The following is an 18676-nucleotide window of genomic DNA, read 5'->3' as shown; positions in this document are numbered from 1 at the left end:
ACTACTTTCTAGACGCGCGAGACCCTATATACGAAATATACCCCTACATCCTACAAGGTCGTTAAGATACGATACGGATAGAGAAACCAGCGCTGCCCTTATTCTATCGAGCCTTCGATTTTCTCCTACTCTTAGTATAAAGAGAGGAGTTTTTTATCGGAGAAGGCCGATAGCGGACAGGGGTTTAGCCAAATATCGGAGGAGCATTCTCTAAATTCTACCCTATAAAGGAGTATTCTTTAAATACTACCTCTCGGAGGAGTACTCTTTGAATTCTACCTCCAAAACATAATAACCGCCTTTTCCGTATAGCCTACGGCTAAGTCTACGTAACTTATGTCTAGCGTATACTGTTAGGGTAGAGCTACGTAACACTTCGTGTTCTAAGGCGGCTTTATAAATAATGTATCAATCAATCAATCAATCCCCTACAGGTCAATGCCTATAGCTAGCTGTTACCCGACGCGGTAGAACAACAAGCAGTTTAAAATCACTAGTCGATTATAATTCTACGATAATCAAATTGATTGACAGGAGTGCCTGTCTATCCGGTCAACTGTACCTAGATGCAGGTAAGTAGGTAAGAGGTACAAGCTCCGTATATTCAAACAGATCTACCTCCGTAGGGCGAAGAAGCAAAGGACGTTAGAGCAACAAGAGACCCTAAGGTAAGGTCCTTTGGCTAGTGTGTGTATAATGGAATTCAGGTAGTAGTACCGCAGTAGCACTACCTCCGTAGTAATGTTATTTTCCTGGTTTTGCTCTGATTTATATCGCCAAGGCCGGTCGCTAGCTAGGAGGTACCCTCTCCCCTGTTTACCTTCTCTTCTCCTCACTTCCTCAGCCGCGGCCGATGGCAGATAGCAGGACCTCGCCGCCGGATCCTATCGATAGGCAGAAGCACGCCCGATATACAAACTATACAGTATGGTGAACCTGAAGAAACAAGCAAGCCCTCGCAGCTGCGGCAGCTAGACGCTACACTTCACTGCATCCAGATAGTTCTCACGCCAACACCGCCGATATGTTATCCATACAGTGTACTGGAACGCCACACCAAGCATGTGACCTAAAAGCCCATGTGGTATAGCTCATGGAGAATTCTAGCTGACAGTATTAGATTGGCATCAAGCACGGCGAGGCGGCAGCGGCGGCCATCACTCGATGTATCGCCTTCTATGCCAAGCTCTTTCTTCAGAGCACTGGCAAAGATTGGCAGCAAATTCGTGATGTTGCTGGCCAGTTTGAGCCAATTCTTGCCTCGAAATGGCCACAATATCTCGAAGAAATACGAGGTCCGTTGCTAGTCTAGTAGCAGTCCGAGAGTAGAGATGCTGATTCAACTTACTAGGGATTGCCACTGGAGCCTCTGTCCCCGCGGTTGATATTATCGCTCTCAACGTACGGACCGAGATCACGTTCGGCTTGTGGAATTCATCACGAACAGCCAGCGATGGCTGCACTGCTTTGGCGTGGCACACAGAAAAGAGCGGCTTCTTGGCCCAGAATTGGGACTGGCAAGAGGAACAAAGCTCCAACCTTCTTCTGTTGACTATCAACCAGCCAGACAAGCCGACAATCAAAATGGTTACAGAAGCTGGAATCATTGGGAAGATTGGTCTCAATTCCGCCGGAGTAGGTGTGTGTCTCAATGCAATCCGCATTCCCGGCCTAGACATGAATCGAATTCCATGTCACCTCGGTCTTCGCAAGGTTCTCGAAATTCGCAGTCGAGAAGAAGCAGTCGATGGACTTCGCGAATGCGGTGTCGCATCAGCATGCCATTTTCTCATCGCGGACTCGGAGGGCAGCACGGGGCTTGAGTGGAGTTCCACTGACGTGCAAGAAGTGAAAATGAGCGAACGCAGCAAGCTCTTCCACACCAACCACTTCGTGCTGCCCCATCCGGGAGTGGAGGATATACACTGGCTCAAAGACTCACCGCCGCGTCTGTCCAGGATCGAAGCACTCTGTGATGAGATAACGACACCTTCACTTGATGGCATCGCTCGAATACTGCAGGATCAACAGGATTTCCCTGCTGCCATCTGTCGTTCGCAGGTGGGAGAGTCCACGTTTGCAACACTGTTCAGCATCGTGATGGACCTTGCTGTGCCGCGAGCGATCGTGACGATGGGGCAGCCAGTGAAGCCGACAGGCACTTACGAGCTGCGTTTTGAGTAGGAGAGACCGGCGACAGCCAGTGACTCGATCCGTCTGGACCAGCGGTCTTTAGGTGGAAAACAAATTCACAATACACATATCGATTCATCTACGGCTCCTTGATCTCCACGAACCTCCCTAACCTCAAATCTCCCGTCAAGCTTCCCTCATACCAGCACTTCCGATTACCCGGCAACAAGCATCTAAACCGCACATCTCGAGTAGTGCCTTCATGACGCACAGCCAGAATCGACACCTCGAAATCATCCAAATCAAACCCGTGCACATCCTCAGCCGTGACATTCGCCAGCTGACCTACTTGAGGATAGTCTTTAAAAGAGAACGTCTTCAATTCTCCCCGCTTCTCCTCTTCTTCCGCTTCCTCCTCCTTCACTTCCACCGACGGCACAGCCGTCACCGTCTCCCGTTGGAGATCCAAATCATTCGCAAACTCCTTTCTCGCTTGCGCAATGGCTTCGAGAGTGGACACATCATCTCTCGGCACAAACACGCAACCATAAAACCACCCTCCCTCGTATTCGATTCGCAGTTCACGTTGAAATGACATCGTCTCATCACGTCTCGATGCTGCTGACAATGACTGTGCCACTCGAACAATATCCTCCACAATAGCGATTTCAGGAAACGGATTCGTGGACAATTGATCCAAGACCATTGTTGACGACGAAGAAGCAGGAGAATAAAGTTGAATCACCTCGAGTGCCTCCCAAGCCTCTCGAATCGAGGAACAGACCTTCTCTTCCGGAATGCAAACGTATCCTTCCCAGGCAGCACAGTCCTCACCGCTGAATTTGAGCGTGAAGAGGAATTCCCCGCTGTCCTTGGAGATGATGGAGGTTGCGACGCAGGGAAATTCTTCGGGAACGAGAGAGAGCTCCGTGACTGGTTTGGCGCGCGCGATGGTTGTGGATTGCTGGGAGGGGATTGTGTCGATTGCGAAGGTCATGGTGGTATTAATCAAATTGGAGAGCTGGAGGGTTTCTTTTTCTCTCTCTGTTGTTAGTGACAGATGGGAAATTAGACGAGGTCTGATTTGCGTACTTTGGTCTGGCAGGAGTGAAGTGGAGATGGTCTTGATTCTTTCCTTGAGTGGTGTGCAAGTACGGAATCTGCAGAGCTCGAGGGTTGTTGCTGTGGTATGTGAATCAATCCGAGAGAGAGGGAGGGACGAGGGATGAGAGATATATTATCTCGAAAAGGTGAGGACTTCTTTGGTTTGAGGAACTTTGGGTATTTTCAAAGAAGATTTACTGAGCTTCCAATATCTCTTCTACTCCTACCTACCTAAGGTACCACATCTTTGCTAATACCAGTCTTCATTACAGTGTCTATGTCGATGAGCATGGAGTTGGGATAAATCACTATAGTTTTCTGTCTATATAATCTACCTATCATCAAACTCGTCTGTAAGGAAACCCGGGGAGTCTATCTTGGGGAGACAGCAAATATCTATCACTCACTCACTCACTCATAAGCACTTACCAAAATGGAATGTTGTATACCCAAGCAATAGACTTCAAGCAGCAATGGTACCTCCTACATAGTATGTAATTCATATATAAAAAAAGCAATAGACTTACCAAATTCGTGCACGATTTGAATGGTACGGTACGAACTTTCAAGATCCGGTACCCTCCAATTCTACCTCCAGAGCTCTCATCACATCACTCTTCAAGCTTTATTGTCCAGAGGTACCTGTACTTGACAGACAGATCAGACCCTTTTGCATCACACGCACACGCACAATTCACTGGGACGAAATCAATCACATTTATTCCTTTTTTATCGTCTTCGCCTTCATTCCCATTGTCATCTTCATCTCCATCATCATCATCATCCTCATAACACTCACACGGCCTATCTACCTCTCTCAAACCATGCCACCAACCACTCCCACTCCCACCACCACCACCATGCCCGCCCCAATCCCATCACCCCCATCATCCTCATCATCATCATCAGAAGAACAATCTCCCCACGACCCCCCACAACCCATCAAACCACCCAGCACCCCCCAACTCAACCCCACCACAACTCGCTGGAACCCCTTCGCCCTCAAAAACGTCGCCGCCTGGTCCCTCCAACCTCAAACCCGACCCCTCACCGTCGCCAAAGCCCCTTATACCAAAGCTCCCGCGGGACACGTCGTGATCAAAGTATTTGATGTGGCGATTAATCCGATTGATTGGATGGTGCAGGAGAATCAGGATTTGAAACGGACAGAGTATCCGACTGTTTTGGGAGAGGATGTTGCCGGGCAGGTGGTGGAGGTGGGTGATGGAGTGGTGGATTTGAGGATTGGGGAGAGGGTTGTTGCGTGAGTTTTTTTTTCTTTTTCTTTTCTTCTTTTTGTTTTTATTTTTTGAATGAATGAATGAATGAATGGCATCTACTAACAAAAAGAAAACTTGTTTCTCCTCGAAAAAATAGTCATTGCGCAAGAAGTCCCTCAGCAGAAGACCACCACCTCACACCAGGAGCCACAGGCGCTTTCCAACAATACGTAGTCGTCCAAAGAAACGCCATCGCGCAACTCCCCAGTTCCATCCGCACATCCGTGGGAGTAGTCTTACCACTGGGCATTTCCACAGCATCAGCAGGACTTTTCCAAAAAGACTATTTAAATCTCCCTCTTCCCTCGCCCGAACAACCCCCCAAACCACTTAATCGCGTCCTCCTCGTCTGGGGCGGCAGCTCCAGTGTAGGATCTTGCGCAATCCAACTCGCCAAAGCCGCAGGAGCAATAATCATCACGACCGCGAGTCCGAAGAATTTCGAATATGTGAAAACATTGGGAGCAGAGGAAGTTTTTGATTATCGTGCCGAGGATGTGGAAGATCAAATTGTGAATTGGCTGCAAAGCAAAACTGTGCTGGGTGCGTTTCATGCTAGGGGTGGAAATGGTGCGGTGCAGACTTGTGCGCGCATTGTGGATCGTAGTCAGGGGAAAGCTATTGTGGTTTCGGTTCGTGGGATTCCTTCTCCTCCTGGAGACGGTGGGGGTGATGATGTGCCAAAGGCGGTGCGTACCAAAACAAGTAAGTTATGTCTGGTACCTACCCTTAGTTATATATCATACATTTTTCGCAAAAACGTGGCAACGAGCTGACTGTTATTGATTCATGATGCAGTTTCTGCTTCGGAAATCTTCGCTCCTGGGAACGAGGTTGGACCGTTCATTTGGAAGGACTTCTTGCCTGCAGCTCTGAAGTCGCAAACGATCGTTCCAGCCCCAGAAGCATTGATTGTGGGAGAGCAGTTGCGCTCAGTACAACTTGGTCTCGATACCCAGAAAAAGGGCGTCAGCGCACAAAAGGTCGTGATATCGTACATTTCATAGATGGCGCTCCTGGTAATATCATGCATACAGTCTCGTAAAGATGCTATTAAAGCTGGAATACGACTGGCGAATTGGTGATTGAAACTCGTTATAGCTTGGGTTCATCGTGTATCTCTCCCGATTCTAATCGTCTTTCGATTTCGTCTTTTCTTTCGTGCAGACCCAAGGCATGCGCAATGCCAGCCTCGTTTTTCAGAGTCTCAATTCGCCAGCGCCCGTACGAGTAGTTTACAGGACTCTCGCCGCCCTTGAATATGCACAGGTCATATACCAGTCCTCCAAGCAGCGCTCCTGTAATGGTAGCACACCATGGTCCCCATATCCACCAGTTTTGCTTGGCTGTGAACGCTGAGGCAGGGTAGCCTACAGCTATCGTAGCGAGTCGTGGGCCAAGGTCTCGAATGGGATTGAAACAGCCCCCAGTGCTGTAGCCGAGTGACATCGTCACAGCAGTCGTGAGTAGACCGATGATAAAGGCGTGCATACCAGCACCTGGGGGGCTATTGTGTGAGTCTCCGAGGGCCATGATGCTGCAGCCAATCACGGCAGTGCCTAGCATTTCCGTGAAGAAGGCCGTAGAGTTGCTCACCCAATCTTTCGGCTGAGTGTAGAAAGCCATGCCCGTCGACTCCGGTATAAGGCCACCGTCTAAATGGATGATATCGTCCTTGTAGATGGCGAATGCAAGTAGAGCCCCTGTAAATGCGCCGAGCAGCTGCACTGCGATGTAAACAGGGACCCTGCGAGCCGGGAACCCTCGAAACACCGACAGCATCAGAGTCAGTGCAGGATTGAGGAAAGCGCCGGAGCCGCCACCGGCGATGTATATGGATAGCATGACGGCGAAGCCCCAGCACCAGTACATGGACTGCATGGTTCCTGTTTGGTAGTTGGAGGTGATGACTGACAAGTTGGCAGACACACCAATGAATATGAATACGGTTGAACCTAACCATTCCGCGAGTGGTCGCTGAAGTCGTAGTCGTACCAGTGCCCAGTGGTTAAAAGGTCTGTCCTTCGGATCTAGTCCTTCCACAATGGCTTCGTTTGCCAAGGTACCACGCCTCTGACCCTTCGAATTATAGTGCGACACGGTTCGCTGCTGTATCGATGGTCGAAGAGATTGCCTGGTGGTAGATGGTTCAATGTTCTCGCCTTCATCACCTTCGTCATCATCATCAGACGGGTGTTCCTTGATCTTATCCAGGGTGCTCGTTTCGGGGTCGACTGAAACGGATTTGCAAGATACTCCTCAAGATCACCGTCAGAAGTTCACGACTCACAGGCATCTGGGCGAGGATCGCGAGGATCACGCTTCCCCTCACTGGGATCTCTCCTGAATTCGGTTTGCTCAATTCCTTGACCGATAGCCGTGGGAACCTGTGGCGCTGCTTCTGCTTCGCCCTTTTCGTCTGACGATACGTTGTGCTGATAGGATCCGTGTTTCGGCTTCTTCGACCCCCATCTGATTTTGTGGGGAAAGGTGCCTGCCAGTGAGAAGTTCTCGTTTTGTGGTTGCTGAGTTTCCATCCAAGGATTTGCATCGAAATATCCTTCATCATAGTGCGTGCCGTGAGGGTCAGCGTGGCCCGCCTGTGAGGGTGGACCGGCTAAGGTGTAATCCACATCTTGGCTGATACCTGTTGCGGCCGTCCTTGTCGACCTCGCTGTCGCGGTTCGTGCTTGGTATGGCCTCAGACTCCGACTTGACATGGCGGTCTAAGATGCAAAGCAAGCGAGCGAGCAGCAGAGCAATTGAAGGAAAGAAGACAGACTCGCGCTCACCTGAAGATTATTATAAGCGGCATGGCGATGAAAGATCGAATCTTCGTGCGCCACATCGGAAAAGGTGGTTCGTAAGGATGATGCTACACTATCTGGGGATGTGGGTCCCCGCCGTAAAGAGCGTTTGCCAACGATCCCGGCCGAGTGAGGGCGAATCGCGATTTTCACGCGTCGGAGCTGGAAGTATCTGTATTTCCTGTTCTGGGGAACATGGACATATCATTTTTTTGCAATATCGCATGATGGTAATAGGGCGCAGAGATCGGGCCGAAGAGTGGCATAGATTCTTCATGCCGATGTGAAGAGGCGGCATGCCGGGGCCGGGTACGTTTTCGGATGCACAGGATGTAATTGACCGCATCGGGCGTGTTGGTCCCGAAGAATGTGGAACTCATTTCTGATCTGAAGTTGGGATCTTTTTTACGTGTACGGGCATGTACCTCCGGAAGTGACGAAGGATGATGGTAAGCTTAGCATCCGGGCCGCCGCGCTTCGACCCGATCCGTCCCGTCCCTGTGGCATATCAGCGTATCACGCCGACGCCTGCGACAAGCCTCGCCGGCCGCTCAGTACCTATTCCCATACTATGACTGAAAACAGACTATCTCATAGCCTAGAAATTGGCATCATAGACAACCCACTTATGAATACGAAAAGTCCAGAACGCTACTAGCAAAGGCTACCGGTGCTTACCCTTTCTTCGGGTTACGATATCTTCGAGGTTGAACGCAGGAACATGACCAGCTTCTTAGCAAGCAACATATCTGACCCGACACATCCCCAATAGGCACCTGGATGGACATAATGGCAAGACACAGGGGCGCTTTTGCTCGCACTGGCAAAGTTCAGCCGTGCAGGACCTTTTCCGGGCCTTTTTGAGCCAATGGGAACTTGTTTGGCGCATCGGACGAGGGTCTCTATATAAGGCTAAAGTAATCTACCGCAGCCGGCGGTGGATATATGGCAGAGGAAAGTGCAAGCTACCTACAGTACTATAAGGTATAGAATGTAAGCCGGAAACAATGATGTAGGCGTGACCCAGCAAGCCAGTAAGTAGGTCACGCTGGAAATTACTTGTATGGGCACCTGCAGTTACACGTGTCGTGGTTCGATTCCGCCTCGACAGGCAATCAAACGCCGATAAGCAGTTCGCACTCTGCTGTCGCGAGCTTCTTGCAGATCGCATACAGTCCAGAAATCGAGAGAGAGAGAGAGAGAGAGGAAGACGAAGAAGACTAATAAACATACATATATCTGGGCTGAGGCGGTGTGCGGTGGCGGTCTTCACATCAGGTACATGTAAGGTACCTTACCTACAGTAGGTACCTACATGTAGTCTGATCGAGCCGCCATCGTAATCGTCATGTTTGATGTTTGTCCGCACGCAGAAGCGGAAGGCGCAAGCCGACCGGCTTCCTCACTTGGGTATATATACGTCACGACTCACGGAGTCACAATTGTCCTACCTCCGTAACATCACCTCTTCGACTTTTCGCTTGCCTGTTGGCTCCAAAACAAATGCATTAATGGGGTGTGATGCATGGCAGGCTTGCGGCTGCAGAAGCGTTGGTACACGGACGCACATAAGGTGTCGCGACCAAGACGCTCCAATCTGGGACACAGCCAGTGTCAGCATGCGCCCACTGACTTGTATTGCGCCTCGTGGTTGTACAGCCAGTCGTACAAGAAGGATGAAGTGCGATCTAGCCTTCTCGCTTGGGAAGCGCAGACTGGGCGGCGATCATCACGGCTTGTTCTGCCATCATGGCTGCCAAAGTCTGTATACACATGAGACGCCGCACGGCGCGCGCGCGTATATTTCCCCATTGCCTCCTACGTGCGTCGCGATACGTATCTGATGGTCGCCTGCTGGTCGGGCTGCTCGCTGTTCCTGTTGGCAGGGTGAGGGCCACGTAGCAGCAGCCGGTGATGGCTAGGAAGGTCGCCAACATGCCAGTCGTCCCCGAGCGCAATTCCGCATGCAATGAATCATGCACTCATGCAAGCACTCTGCATGAACCACGGCGCGCGGCAAGCGAAACAACAAAGTAGTGTTGGAAGAACACCGGATGCTGATGAAAGAAGGGTACGAGTGCATACTGTACCTTTATCATGGGGGGGTTTTGTCACTGGTCAGCGACATCATCGCCGCGCCACGCTCGCCGCTGCAGGGACTCGAGGACCGTCCGAGAAGCGGCCTGGTGGAGTGGTGGTCGAACTAGCGTTGCCTGTTGCGGTGCGACGCGGCCGAGTGACTTACAGTAGTTCTACTCGTGTCAGTACCTCCTAGTGCGGGCGAGCGCGAGTGCGTGACGAAGCCGCCACCGCCTCGCTCGCCTGTTCCCTCACAGACTCCCCCAGGCTGAGTAGTCCCAGTTGAAGTTGACGGACGGCCAGGGCCAAGCAGGGCCAGGAAGGCAGGGCAAGGCAGGGCAGGGCGTTTAGATTGTCGTGTGTTCCTGTGATCAACGTTAATAATCAGCACCCGCCAAGTGATGACACTGGACGCTCCGTAGGTACCTCAGTAACTTCGCCCTTCCCATCTCTTCCACTTCCACTTCCCGATTCCACTTTCACTTCCACTTCCGCTTCTACTTGTACCTGACTTCCCCCTCCACTCCCAGCTCCTTCTCCTTCTCCCACCACCTACTCCTGACAACCGTCCTATCTTGCCTTCCCAGCCACCGACCTGAACTCCCTCAGCTCACTCCTGCTGGAGACTGTGTGCCATCGTCATCAACCACCAGCTACATCAGATCCGCTGGCTCGAAACACCCACTTCCAGCCCCCGTCTCATCGATCAAACATCCGCTACCCGACCATCTGATACCATCGCCAACACAATCGCCTGGCCACCAGACCAACGTCAGCGACATTACGCCCGCTAAGGTACCAGCAATCGACCAACTCCAACACCACCACCACCTCGGCAGCCAACAGAAGGCACGATGCGCTCCAACAGCATCTCTTCTATCAGCAGCACTAGCAGTCGCGCCCCATCCGCTGAGCCCGAGCCTACGATGCAGATCTTCGTCAAGGACATTGCAGGAGAGAGTAAGTCCTCCATCATGGCCATGCGACCCTTCATTCCACCGCTGCGACTAACTTGCTCCCCATTAGCATTCCCGCTCACCATCCCCGAGAGCACCACCGTCTCCACCCTCCGCTCTCTGCTCGCCCTGCGCACCAACGTACCAGAGTCGTCGATGCGAATCGTCCATGCCGGCAAGCACCTGAGTCAATCCAACTCCACCCTCTCCTCCTACCGCGTCGCCTCCGAGTCCACTCTCCACATGGTTCTCCCCATCCGCGGCGGCGGCCCCAAGAAGATTCGCTGTGCGTTCAAAGACTGCAAGGATGCAATTGTACGTATAACGGGCGACTGCACTTTCTGCCACAAGTCGTACTGCAACAAGCATCGCATGTTGGAGAGCCATAGCTGCTCGGGCCTGGAGGACTGCAAGAAGGAGGAGAAGGAGCGGAATCGCGAGAAGCTTGAGAGTGAAATGACTCGTCCTATCAAGGGTATCTAGGCTGCTCGTCTCCGCAAAAGAGAAGATGGAGCGGAGTAGAAATGACAACTACTCCAAGAGGCGACGTGGAACAGGCACGTTTTGAGCTAATGGGAGGAACAACGTATCGCGAGGCTTTGTCTATACACTAGCCGGCAAGCGCACAATCGTATCTGGCATGCGTGGCATTGGGATAGAGCGACTTGAGGCACGTGGGCCTTCGTGCATGGAAGGACGTGCGTTAATGTGGTAATATGGGCATACAATTGACGTTTCAAGCAACGGGAGTTTGGGATTTGATGCTGCTGCTGCTGAGCATTTACAGTCGAGCGAGACACGTACTGCTAGGTTTTTGGAGGTCTCCTATCTCCCAGATATGATAGACATACTCGAGTGTATACAACACAATCCGAGACGAGTTCGTTCCTGGAAAAAAAGAGGATGTCGCCTGCACCCCACGAGGTGAGATCATCGGGTGCTTCAGATAGACTGACCCGAAGCTCCTTGGCCGGCATTGGAAAAAGAAACCCAGGGTAGCCTACTCCGCACCCTTGCCATAGCAGCCCTGTCATGAAGCTGCTTCCGGGGCCCGGAAGGTACATTTACATGTATAGTTTATACTTGCCACTGTTTGAACGACCTCGCCAATGCTCCGGCCAAGACCACGACCTTGCCTTCGGTAGTTGCTTATCAGGGATCCATCTATTCACAAGACGGGAGAGTGTGCCGTAGAGGTTGGGAAGCTCGGCGAGATTAATTTTGTGCTGCTCCTCTGAGGGAGGAGACCTTGGATATTGTAGGTACTATGTACGGTACCTGAGGTATGCATTCTATGTACTAGCCGGCGAGATTTGTGGATTAAGTAGCACATGTGATTAGACGAAGAAGACCTAAAAGGAGGGGAAGCACAAGAGGACATGGACATGTCACACGCTCTTCTAGGTTAGACTTACTCAATGACTTGGAATGTGTGTGTTCGAAGTCTACAATTGTGATGAGTTGGGATAGGGGGTTCTTCTTTTCTTCTCCTTCTTTAACGTTTGACAATTTTTAGGGGTTAGCATAGGTGAGGTTAGGTGATAGGTTAGAGGGTTTCCAGAATAGCGATCTTTATTATTATCATCATCACCAGTACCTAGTCGCAAGCCGATAATAATCTCTTATCCTCGTCACAGATTATTATCATGAAGCCACTCAATCACTCTTGCCCTCTTACCCCTTAGACTCCCCCTTTCTCCTTTTTCAACAACTCTTCAATCCCACCACCACTCCCACCAACCATCATCTCCTCCTCCCCACTCCTCCCCATCACCCTCACCAACTCCCTCCTATACATCCCCCCCACAAACAAAAATTTCCACCACTTTTCCCCAAAAATCCTCGTATCGCCATACCAAGCCATCAACGGCGACTGTTTGAGCAAAAATCCATTTCGCTGATTCATCCCCGTCACGCCTCGCAGAGCCGTCGGCATCGGGTAGGTGTGTTTTTGTGGCAAGGATTTGATGGTGGTGGCGAGGGAGAGGATTGCTGGAGGGATGGGGGTGGTTCCGTGGGCGTAGATGGCGGTTGCTGGGGGTTGAGAGGGAGGCTTGGAGTTTGTGGGTTTCTTTTTGGGGGGATGGGGGCGTTGGGGGGTTTCTTTTTCTTCTTCTTCTTCTGCGGGTTTGTTGGTGGGATTGGTGAGAGGGAGGGTTTGGGGGTGGAGGAGAGTGTTCTCGACTGTGGGGATTGGTGGGAGGGGCTGTGTTGTTGATAGTTTTGATTTTGTGGGTAAGATGTGCTGCGAATCGGAGCGGCTGGCATTTGACAGGAGGGATTCGGAGGCTTGGTATGTCGTTGTGAGATCCCATCGAATAGGATTCGTTTTCAGTGTTGTCGTCATTGCCGCGTTCTCGGACGCGATAGGATGGGCGGGTGTATGCTGAAAATTAGGCGGGCTCAGGGTTTTTTCCGCTGGGGCAAGATGGCTTGAGGCAGGTCTGAGCTTTTTCCGAGGTCGACAAAGTTCTTCGATGTCGTTCTGTAAAAGACTCTGCCCACTCTGGACGCGAGGTCGATTTTGGGGGCTGGCCTGGACTGCTCGTGCCACAGGTTCAAACGACCTGAGCTGCTTGTGATCTGGAGCTTGATACCTGCCATTCTTGAAGGGAGGCGGCAACGCAGCCTTAGCGACTCGGACAATGTTCTCGTGCAGCCGATTGGGACTGCATGCCGAGAAGTTGCATATGACCTTAGAAGTTGTGGACCGGTCAGACGCCATATCAAGACTCTAGCGGCTGATTTCCCGATGTGATCGATAGGACTTCGAACCAGAGCGTCGAGCGGCTCGTGGTGTTCACCGTGTACAACGAAATTCTTGGCGTGACCAGGTAACTTCTAGAATGAAGCCTTATTGTCATAGCAAATACATCAATCTCTGATCAAGCAGTAGTACATCTGGGCATCTCTCAAAGTGTACCCGCGTTGTTAGAGCAACGGTCACGCCACCGCTGCTGAAGAGATACTTCTGCTTCTAGTCAAAATCGCACTATCATCATTGAAAACGAACATTCTTCTCGCTTCGAGCCTTAACTGCCGCACAGTCGCGACAAATTTTCTTGTTGCAGGGGCCAGACATGTTTCCATTGATCAGGCAATGCTGCTTCTTTGTCTGGCTTTTGTAGCCTGGTTGGTTCCATCGTCGACTCCGCCTAGCTCGAGTACCCTCGCAGTAGGTGTATGGCAATGTCAGTGAAATGACAAAAGAGGCCTCTTCGGTTGTTCTTGTTATTCTTGTTGTTGTTCTTGTTGTCGTTGCTGGAGAAACACTCATCACCAGTACCACGCTATACACTCACTGCCATCTTGTATTGCGTACTCCAACAGCATGTGAAGTCTGCTTTCTTGGCTTTATAGATGGACTAGCCAAGTCACATGAAGTGCTAGGATGTTCAGATCACGTGCGCCGGCCTATCGGAGTCAGGTGGTATTATTAGACGCTCCACTCCAAAATGAAGTTTAGCTTCAATCACGCCATTTCTCGTCTCTCTGAGTGGTCGTCCATCATCAAAAAAATGCCAAAAACAGGTCAAAAGCGACTCAAACATCTCATCGGCATGCCGAAAACACTTCTCCACCATGCGAGACCCTCTCAAGCGCTGATTGGACGGTTCCCGGCCTCCCGGAGGCTGTCAGCGAGTCATGTCAAGCAGATTGCGCCCGTAGAGGCGAGAAAGAGTGGGCCTCTGGGACATAAACATGTGCTTTCTGGGGTGATGAAGGACCAGCGGAGGTTCATGCAATGGAATGGCTTGCGGCAGTCTTCGTCGTGGAGACACACATCAGAGCCAAAACGATCGGATACAAACGGCGTGTTGGTGGCCTTGTTTGGAGCGTCTGCTATCGCTATTCTGGCGACGCCGGTCGTCTCCTGGGTGCAAAATAGCATCGATATCGATGTTAAAAGCGAGGAGGGGGGCATACAGATCGACAATGATGGGGACTGTGGCCCTACCAAGTTCCGTCTTTCGGAAGTCGTTCAGCATGATCGATCGTCTTCGAGCAAATGGGTGATTCATGGGACATCAGTATACGATATCACATCGTTTGTCGATGCCCACCCTGGCGGAGAAGTGATCCTCAGAGCCTGTGGTAGCTCTATCGATCCATACTGGGCTCTGTTCAGCATACACAACAAACCGGAAGTTCGGAAGATTCTCGACGAGTACTACATCGGCGAGCTCGATGAGCAAGACTTGGATGATCGAGGCAGCATCAAGTGGTCTGGTGTCCAGGGCTGCAGCGTCGAGGATCCATTCAGCGACGACCCGGAACGAGACGCTGAACTGATCGTTCGAACACCGAAACCGTGCAATGCAGAAACTCCAGGAAGGTTTTTAGGCGACTTCATCACACCACTGCGCCTGTTTTTCGTTAGACACCACTTATGGGTTCCCAAGCTTGATGCAAAGGAACATGAGCTCAAGATTGAGCTCTCCGATGGCGAAGAATTGACATATTCGCTTGATGACCTGAAGCGGAAGTTTCGCGAACATACCATCAGTGTCACTCTCCAGTGTGCGGGTAATCGCAGGAGTCATATGAACGAGTCTACGAATCGCAAGACATCTGGACTAGCGTGGGACATTGGTGCAATTGGTACCGCAGAGTTCACCGGAGTCCGCTTGCGAGATGTTTTGCTTGATGCTGGCTACGATGTCGACCAGGCATGTCGAGTGTGCCCAGACAACCCCCAGGCTGATCAGCACATCCACCTCTGTGCGCCTTCCGACACATATGAGCAGAGCATACCGCTCCAAACGGCGCTGAACCCTGCTTCGGATGTGTTGCTGGCATGGAAGATGAACGGCGAAGAGATGCCACGCGATCACGGTGGACCACTAAGAGCCATCGTGCCCGGGGTGGTAGCAACTCGAAGTGTAAAGTGGCTGGGCACAGTGCGAATCAGCTGCGAAGAGTCCCAATCTAACTGGCACAGCCGGGACTACAAGTGCTTCGCGCCAAATGTACGAGCTGCAGATCTCAAGCCAGAAGACTGGGACGCAGCGCAAAGCATACAGGAAATGCCCGTGCAGAGTGCCATCACAGACGTTTGCCGACGAGATGATGCCTTGGAACCCATTCGAGTGCATGGGTATGCATACAGTGGTGGTGGAAGAAAAATCGTGCGCGTCGACGTCTCAGCAGATGGTGGAAAGACCTGGGAGCCAGCATGTCTTCGCAAGGACAACGCTAAAGGTGCAAGGCGGTGGGCATGGACACAATGGACCATTGAATGGCCAAAGGACAAGCTGCCACCGGGAAAGCCGGAGTTTGTGTGCAAGGCTGTTGACGAAGGGTATAATACGCAACCACAGACGTTCGATGCCACCTGGAACTTCCGTGGGCTCCTCGGTAATGCTTGGCACAGAGTATCGCTCGAGGACTGAGAGCGATGTTGCCCACAAACAGCTGAGCAGGCTCAGATGAGTTTGTTGTGATACCCTAGCCAGCGGATGCGTGAAGTACTTGGTGCACTCATTGATTTATGTAGGCAGTGCTATTCGGGATGCGTTTTGTGTATTGTTGACCAATGAAAGTTAAGCCAGTTGGAACGAGCCGTAAAACACACATAGTGCCTTGCTCGCCCCTTTCATGCAGTAATGCATTACAGGCAATTTCTCGTCCTGCTTTGCGTACTTAGCCAGTTGGTGCACGTCCGATGTCCTTGGCAGATACAGCACCACCTCGCTCGAGACAGAGAAGGCATCGTAGAGGACCTTCATGTTGTAGGGCTCCATACATGACAGGTCGAACACGTCCCAGTCAGTGTAGGAAGGACCACCCCAAGGAGGACTCGCGAAGATGACGGCATTCTTAGCAGCGGCCTTCAGACGACCCTTGAGCACCTCGAATATGTCACCCTGAATCCAGAAGATCTTGCGCGCCACTCCATAGACATCAGCATTATGCTTTGCGCAGGCGAGGGTCTTGGCGTCCTTCTCCACGGCGAAGATTTGGCTCCAGCGGCCAGAAAGAGCAAAGGCGATGACATTGCCTCCTGCGCCCGCGAATGCGTCAATCAGGACCTTCTTCTCCTTGGGCGCCGTTGCAACATGCTCAGCAATTTTCCTGGGAGGTTTTCCCTGTTAGTCAGTTGTGCGAGTTGTAGGCTACTGAAGACTGCGTTTCCACCATACTTCGCTATGGGTTCGGGCGTGACGCCAAACCATGCATCGTGGGTCAGCCAGATGCCTTGGTCGTATCGGGAAAAGATGTCGTTGCGCTGCATCCAGTACTTTTGCAAGTCGCTCGGCACCTCATCTAGAGACGTGTAGGCGTGAACACCTTCCGGCGGCTCTGTTACTGGTGACATATTGTGCTTTTTTGTTGCTTTATTGCGGTTGTTCCAGGTTGAAGTCGGGTACAGGTAGTTTTCTGAAAGAACCTCCATGCCCAGGTGGGCGAAAATGATAACTCGCGTCACTTTTGCCGCAGTGCGCCCGACCGGGCCGACCCGTACCGTACCTTCCTTATATACATTTCGCCAATATTTAAATACCTGACCACTTGCCTCAACTGTTGATCATTTTGGCTGCAACCATTGTCGATTCTTCGGCGACCTCCTCGTCGTCACTCGTCAGACACTCAAAGCCGCGAGCAGCTCTCTCAGCAATCAGAACTAAATATCGCTCGTCGCCGTCGCGCGACCACGCTCTGCTCAGCCATGTCGATGCTCCCCCACCAAGAGTCCGCCGATGCCGCCTATGTATCGCTGGCTTCCGCTGTGGCCGCATCTTCTTCGATGTCCAGACCTCCGTTTGACCTGGCGCAGAGACGTGTGGGCACGAGACGCAGTTCGCGCAAAGCTGCCAGAGACGGCGGATACGCAAGTTCCACTCGTTTCTCTCGATTCTGGCCCATCACGTCCAGAGAGAAATCTGCTCCTAAAAAGCCCACGTGGGAGCCTGCTGTTCAGCGCCCCGCTTGGAAAATCGAACAGAGCCCGCATCTCGAGGAGGAAGCGCTCCGCTCACTCCAGCGACAGGGCTGCCAAACTCCCCTCAAACACTACTACCCAGACCACAAGTGTGACATCCCCAGTCGTCGACTGCAATGTGCCAGAGATGTCCGTCGCTGGCAACGAGGTCGTCAAGTTGTACTCACCATGGCTCAGAAACTACCTAAGGAAGTAGTCATACAGATCATGGAATACATGGCGCTGGATACAATGTCCCATGTATGGCTTCACGATGCAGACTCTCTCGACGCCGCTGCGCGCAGGCTTCTGGGGGAGTCTCCAGTGACTGAGCCTCTGGTACCATACTTACGTCAGGCAATACTTGAACAGTCTATCCTTACCATGGATACCCAGTTCCAGCGTACAGATCAAGACAGAACTGCCGTGTTGCCTGCACATGTCCTCAGCCTGCCGCATCCCGTCCGAAAGCTTCTTCTCACCCTCAGTTTCGAGATTCCCATCGGTATGTGATATCATCCTTCTTGAGACCTCACTCATCACACATACATTGTACATTAATGACTGATCAGATCCAGGCCGACAAAAGTACCCAGCGGTCATCTACACTGCCAAAGCTGGCATGAGATCTCTGCTAGCCCAACTGTCCGGCCTCCGAGCCTTGCACTTCTTCCTCAACATCGAGCTCACGAGGCCACCGTGGGACCATCAACCTTCGGCTTTCGATGTGGGCTGCAGGAAAGGCTTCAGTGGGACCACTACCTTTCGACATGCTGTTTCAGAGCTCCTCGATGCTGCACAGACGGAGAGACCTGGTCTCGAGATATATCTCGAGATCAAATACACCTACGAAGGCACCTGGCGTGGAACTTACATGAATCTGCCTCAGGTAAGATACACCAGGGGTTATCTTCCTCCTCGTTCGGATAGCGATCCCCCCTGCTCAATCAGATGTCCCCATGGAGACTGTGAACGCCTGACAGAATTACATGAGGCTCACCGAACTTCACAGACTTACAATGTCGCAAAGGGAGCCATGACTTCCGAAGAAGTCTTGAAAGCGGCCGAAGCGAAATGGACAGAGTGTCACTTCAGCCAAGGATAAGTGGCAGACTTGACGAGAATGTACCAATACCCATAATATATGGGACAACACGATGCGATCGGACAGAGACTTGTTAGAGACGCACTGTCGCTGCCCCTCTTGGTAGCAGATAATGGACGAGCCTGCTGCTCGGGCAAGCTTTTCTCTAGTTCTCTCTCCATAGTTACATCAAACAGCTGATGTTCTTCACGCTCAGCTTTCAATCCATCTTTCATGTTTCCGAGCACATGGTTACGCTGTTGTATTCATTGGTGTTGCGCCGGCTGAAGTTGTTTCGGACGTTGAAGGCA

The 18676-nt window shown here is 51.6% G+C and overlaps 9 protein-coding genes across 9 annotated transcripts; 5 read left to right on the top strand and 4 right to left on the bottom strand.

The window, feature by feature from the left end:
* Positions 1-1024: 1024 nt before the first annotated feature.
* Positions 1025-2471, top strand: SEPMUDRAFT_166598 (acyl-CoA:6-aminopenicillanic-acid-acyltransferase; the record flags this gene model as incomplete). The annotated part of the gene is made up of 3 exons (XM_016908242.1): positions 1025-1060; positions 1121-1295; positions 1352-2471. 3 exons carry the CDS (start codon positions 1025-1027, stop codon positions 2182-2184), a joined length of 1044 nt encoding a protein of 347 aa, XP_016757105.1. The 3' UTR covers positions 2185-2471.
* Positions 2273-3130, bottom strand: SEPMUDRAFT_120874 (uncharacterized protein; the record flags this gene model as incomplete). Its single annotated transcript, XM_016901642.1, has 1 exon — positions 2273-3130. The coding sequence occupies one exon, from the start codon at positions 3128-3130 to the stop codon at positions 2273-2275; it is 858 nt and encodes a 285-aa protein (XP_016757104.1).
* A 967-nt stretch (positions 3131-4097) lies between these two features.
* Positions 4098-5681, top strand: SEPMUDRAFT_136308 (GroES-like protein; the record flags this gene model as incomplete). Its single annotated transcript, XM_016902769.1, has 3 exons — positions 4098-4501; positions 4615-5222; positions 5316-5681. 3 exons carry the CDS (start codon positions 4098-4100, stop codon positions 5522-5524), a joined length of 1221 nt encoding a protein of 406 aa, XP_016757103.1. The 3' UTR covers positions 5525-5681.
* SEPMUDRAFT_159061 (aquaporin-like protein) lies at positions 5613-8112 on the bottom strand (the record flags this gene model as incomplete). Its single annotated transcript, XM_016907821.1, has 4 exons — positions 5613-6722; positions 6905-7243; positions 7310-7505; positions 8003-8112. The coding sequence occupies 4 exons, from the start codon at positions 8110-8112 to the stop codon at positions 5613-5615; spliced, it is 1755 nt and encodes a 584-aa protein (XP_016757102.1).
* A 1778-nt stretch (positions 8113-9890) lies between these two features.
* Positions 9891-11829, top strand: SEPMUDRAFT_73336 (ubiquitin-like protein). The gene is made up of 2 exons (XM_016910022.1): positions 9891-10363; positions 10430-11829. The coding sequence occupies exons 1-2, from the start codon at positions 10258-10260 to the stop codon at positions 10840-10842; spliced, it is 519 nt and encodes a 172-aa protein (XP_016757101.1). The 5' UTR covers positions 9891-10257; the 3' UTR covers positions 10843-11829.
* A 211-nt stretch (positions 11830-12040) lies between these two features.
* On the bottom strand, positions 12041-13084 carry SEPMUDRAFT_120870 (uncharacterized protein; the record flags this gene model as incomplete). Its single annotated transcript, XM_016901641.1, has 1 exon — positions 12041-13084. The coding sequence occupies one exon, from the start codon at positions 13082-13084 to the stop codon at positions 12041-12043; it is 1044 nt and encodes a 347-aa protein (XP_016757100.1).
* SEPMUDRAFT_128538 (molybdopterin binding oxidoreductase) lies at positions 12575-16683 on the top strand. The gene is made up of 2 exons (XM_016902219.1): positions 12575-16434; positions 16503-16683. The coding sequence occupies exon 1, from the start codon at positions 13920-13922 to the stop codon at positions 15750-15752; it is 1833 nt and encodes a 610-aa protein (XP_016757099.1). The 5' UTR covers positions 12575-13919; the 3' UTR covers positions 15753-16434; positions 16503-16683.
* Positions 12576-16683, bottom strand: SEPMUDRAFT_93325 (RNA methylase family protein). The gene is made up of 2 exons (XM_016910610.1): positions 16503-16683; positions 12576-16434 (listed from the first exon to the last, which is right to left on the bottom strand). Exons 1-2 carry the CDS (start codon positions 16676-16678, stop codon positions 15903-15905), a joined length of 708 nt encoding a protein of 235 aa, XP_016757098.1. The 5' UTR covers positions 16679-16683; the 3' UTR covers positions 12576-15902.
* Positions 16684-17589: 906 nt separating this feature from the next.
* On the top strand, positions 17590-18409 carry SEPMUDRAFT_151857 (uncharacterized protein). The gene is made up of 3 exons (XM_016907085.1): positions 17590-17786; positions 17860-18170; positions 18294-18409. Exons 1-3 carry the CDS (start codon positions 17666-17668, stop codon positions 18384-18386), a joined length of 525 nt encoding a protein of 174 aa, XP_016757097.1. The 5' UTR covers positions 17590-17665; the 3' UTR covers positions 18387-18409.
* Positions 18410-18676: the final 267 nt, after the last annotated feature.

This window comes from Sphaerulina musiva (assembly GCF_000320565.1).
Source record: "Sphaerulina musiva SO2202 unplaced genomic scaffold SEPMUscaffold_11, whole genome shotgun sequence".
In the NCBI taxonomy this organism is placed as follows: domain Eukaryota; kingdom Fungi; phylum Ascomycota; class Dothideomycetes; order Mycosphaerellales; family Mycosphaerellaceae; genus Sphaerulina; species Sphaerulina musiva.
This window is presented reverse-complemented; position numbering and strand designations above follow the sequence as displayed.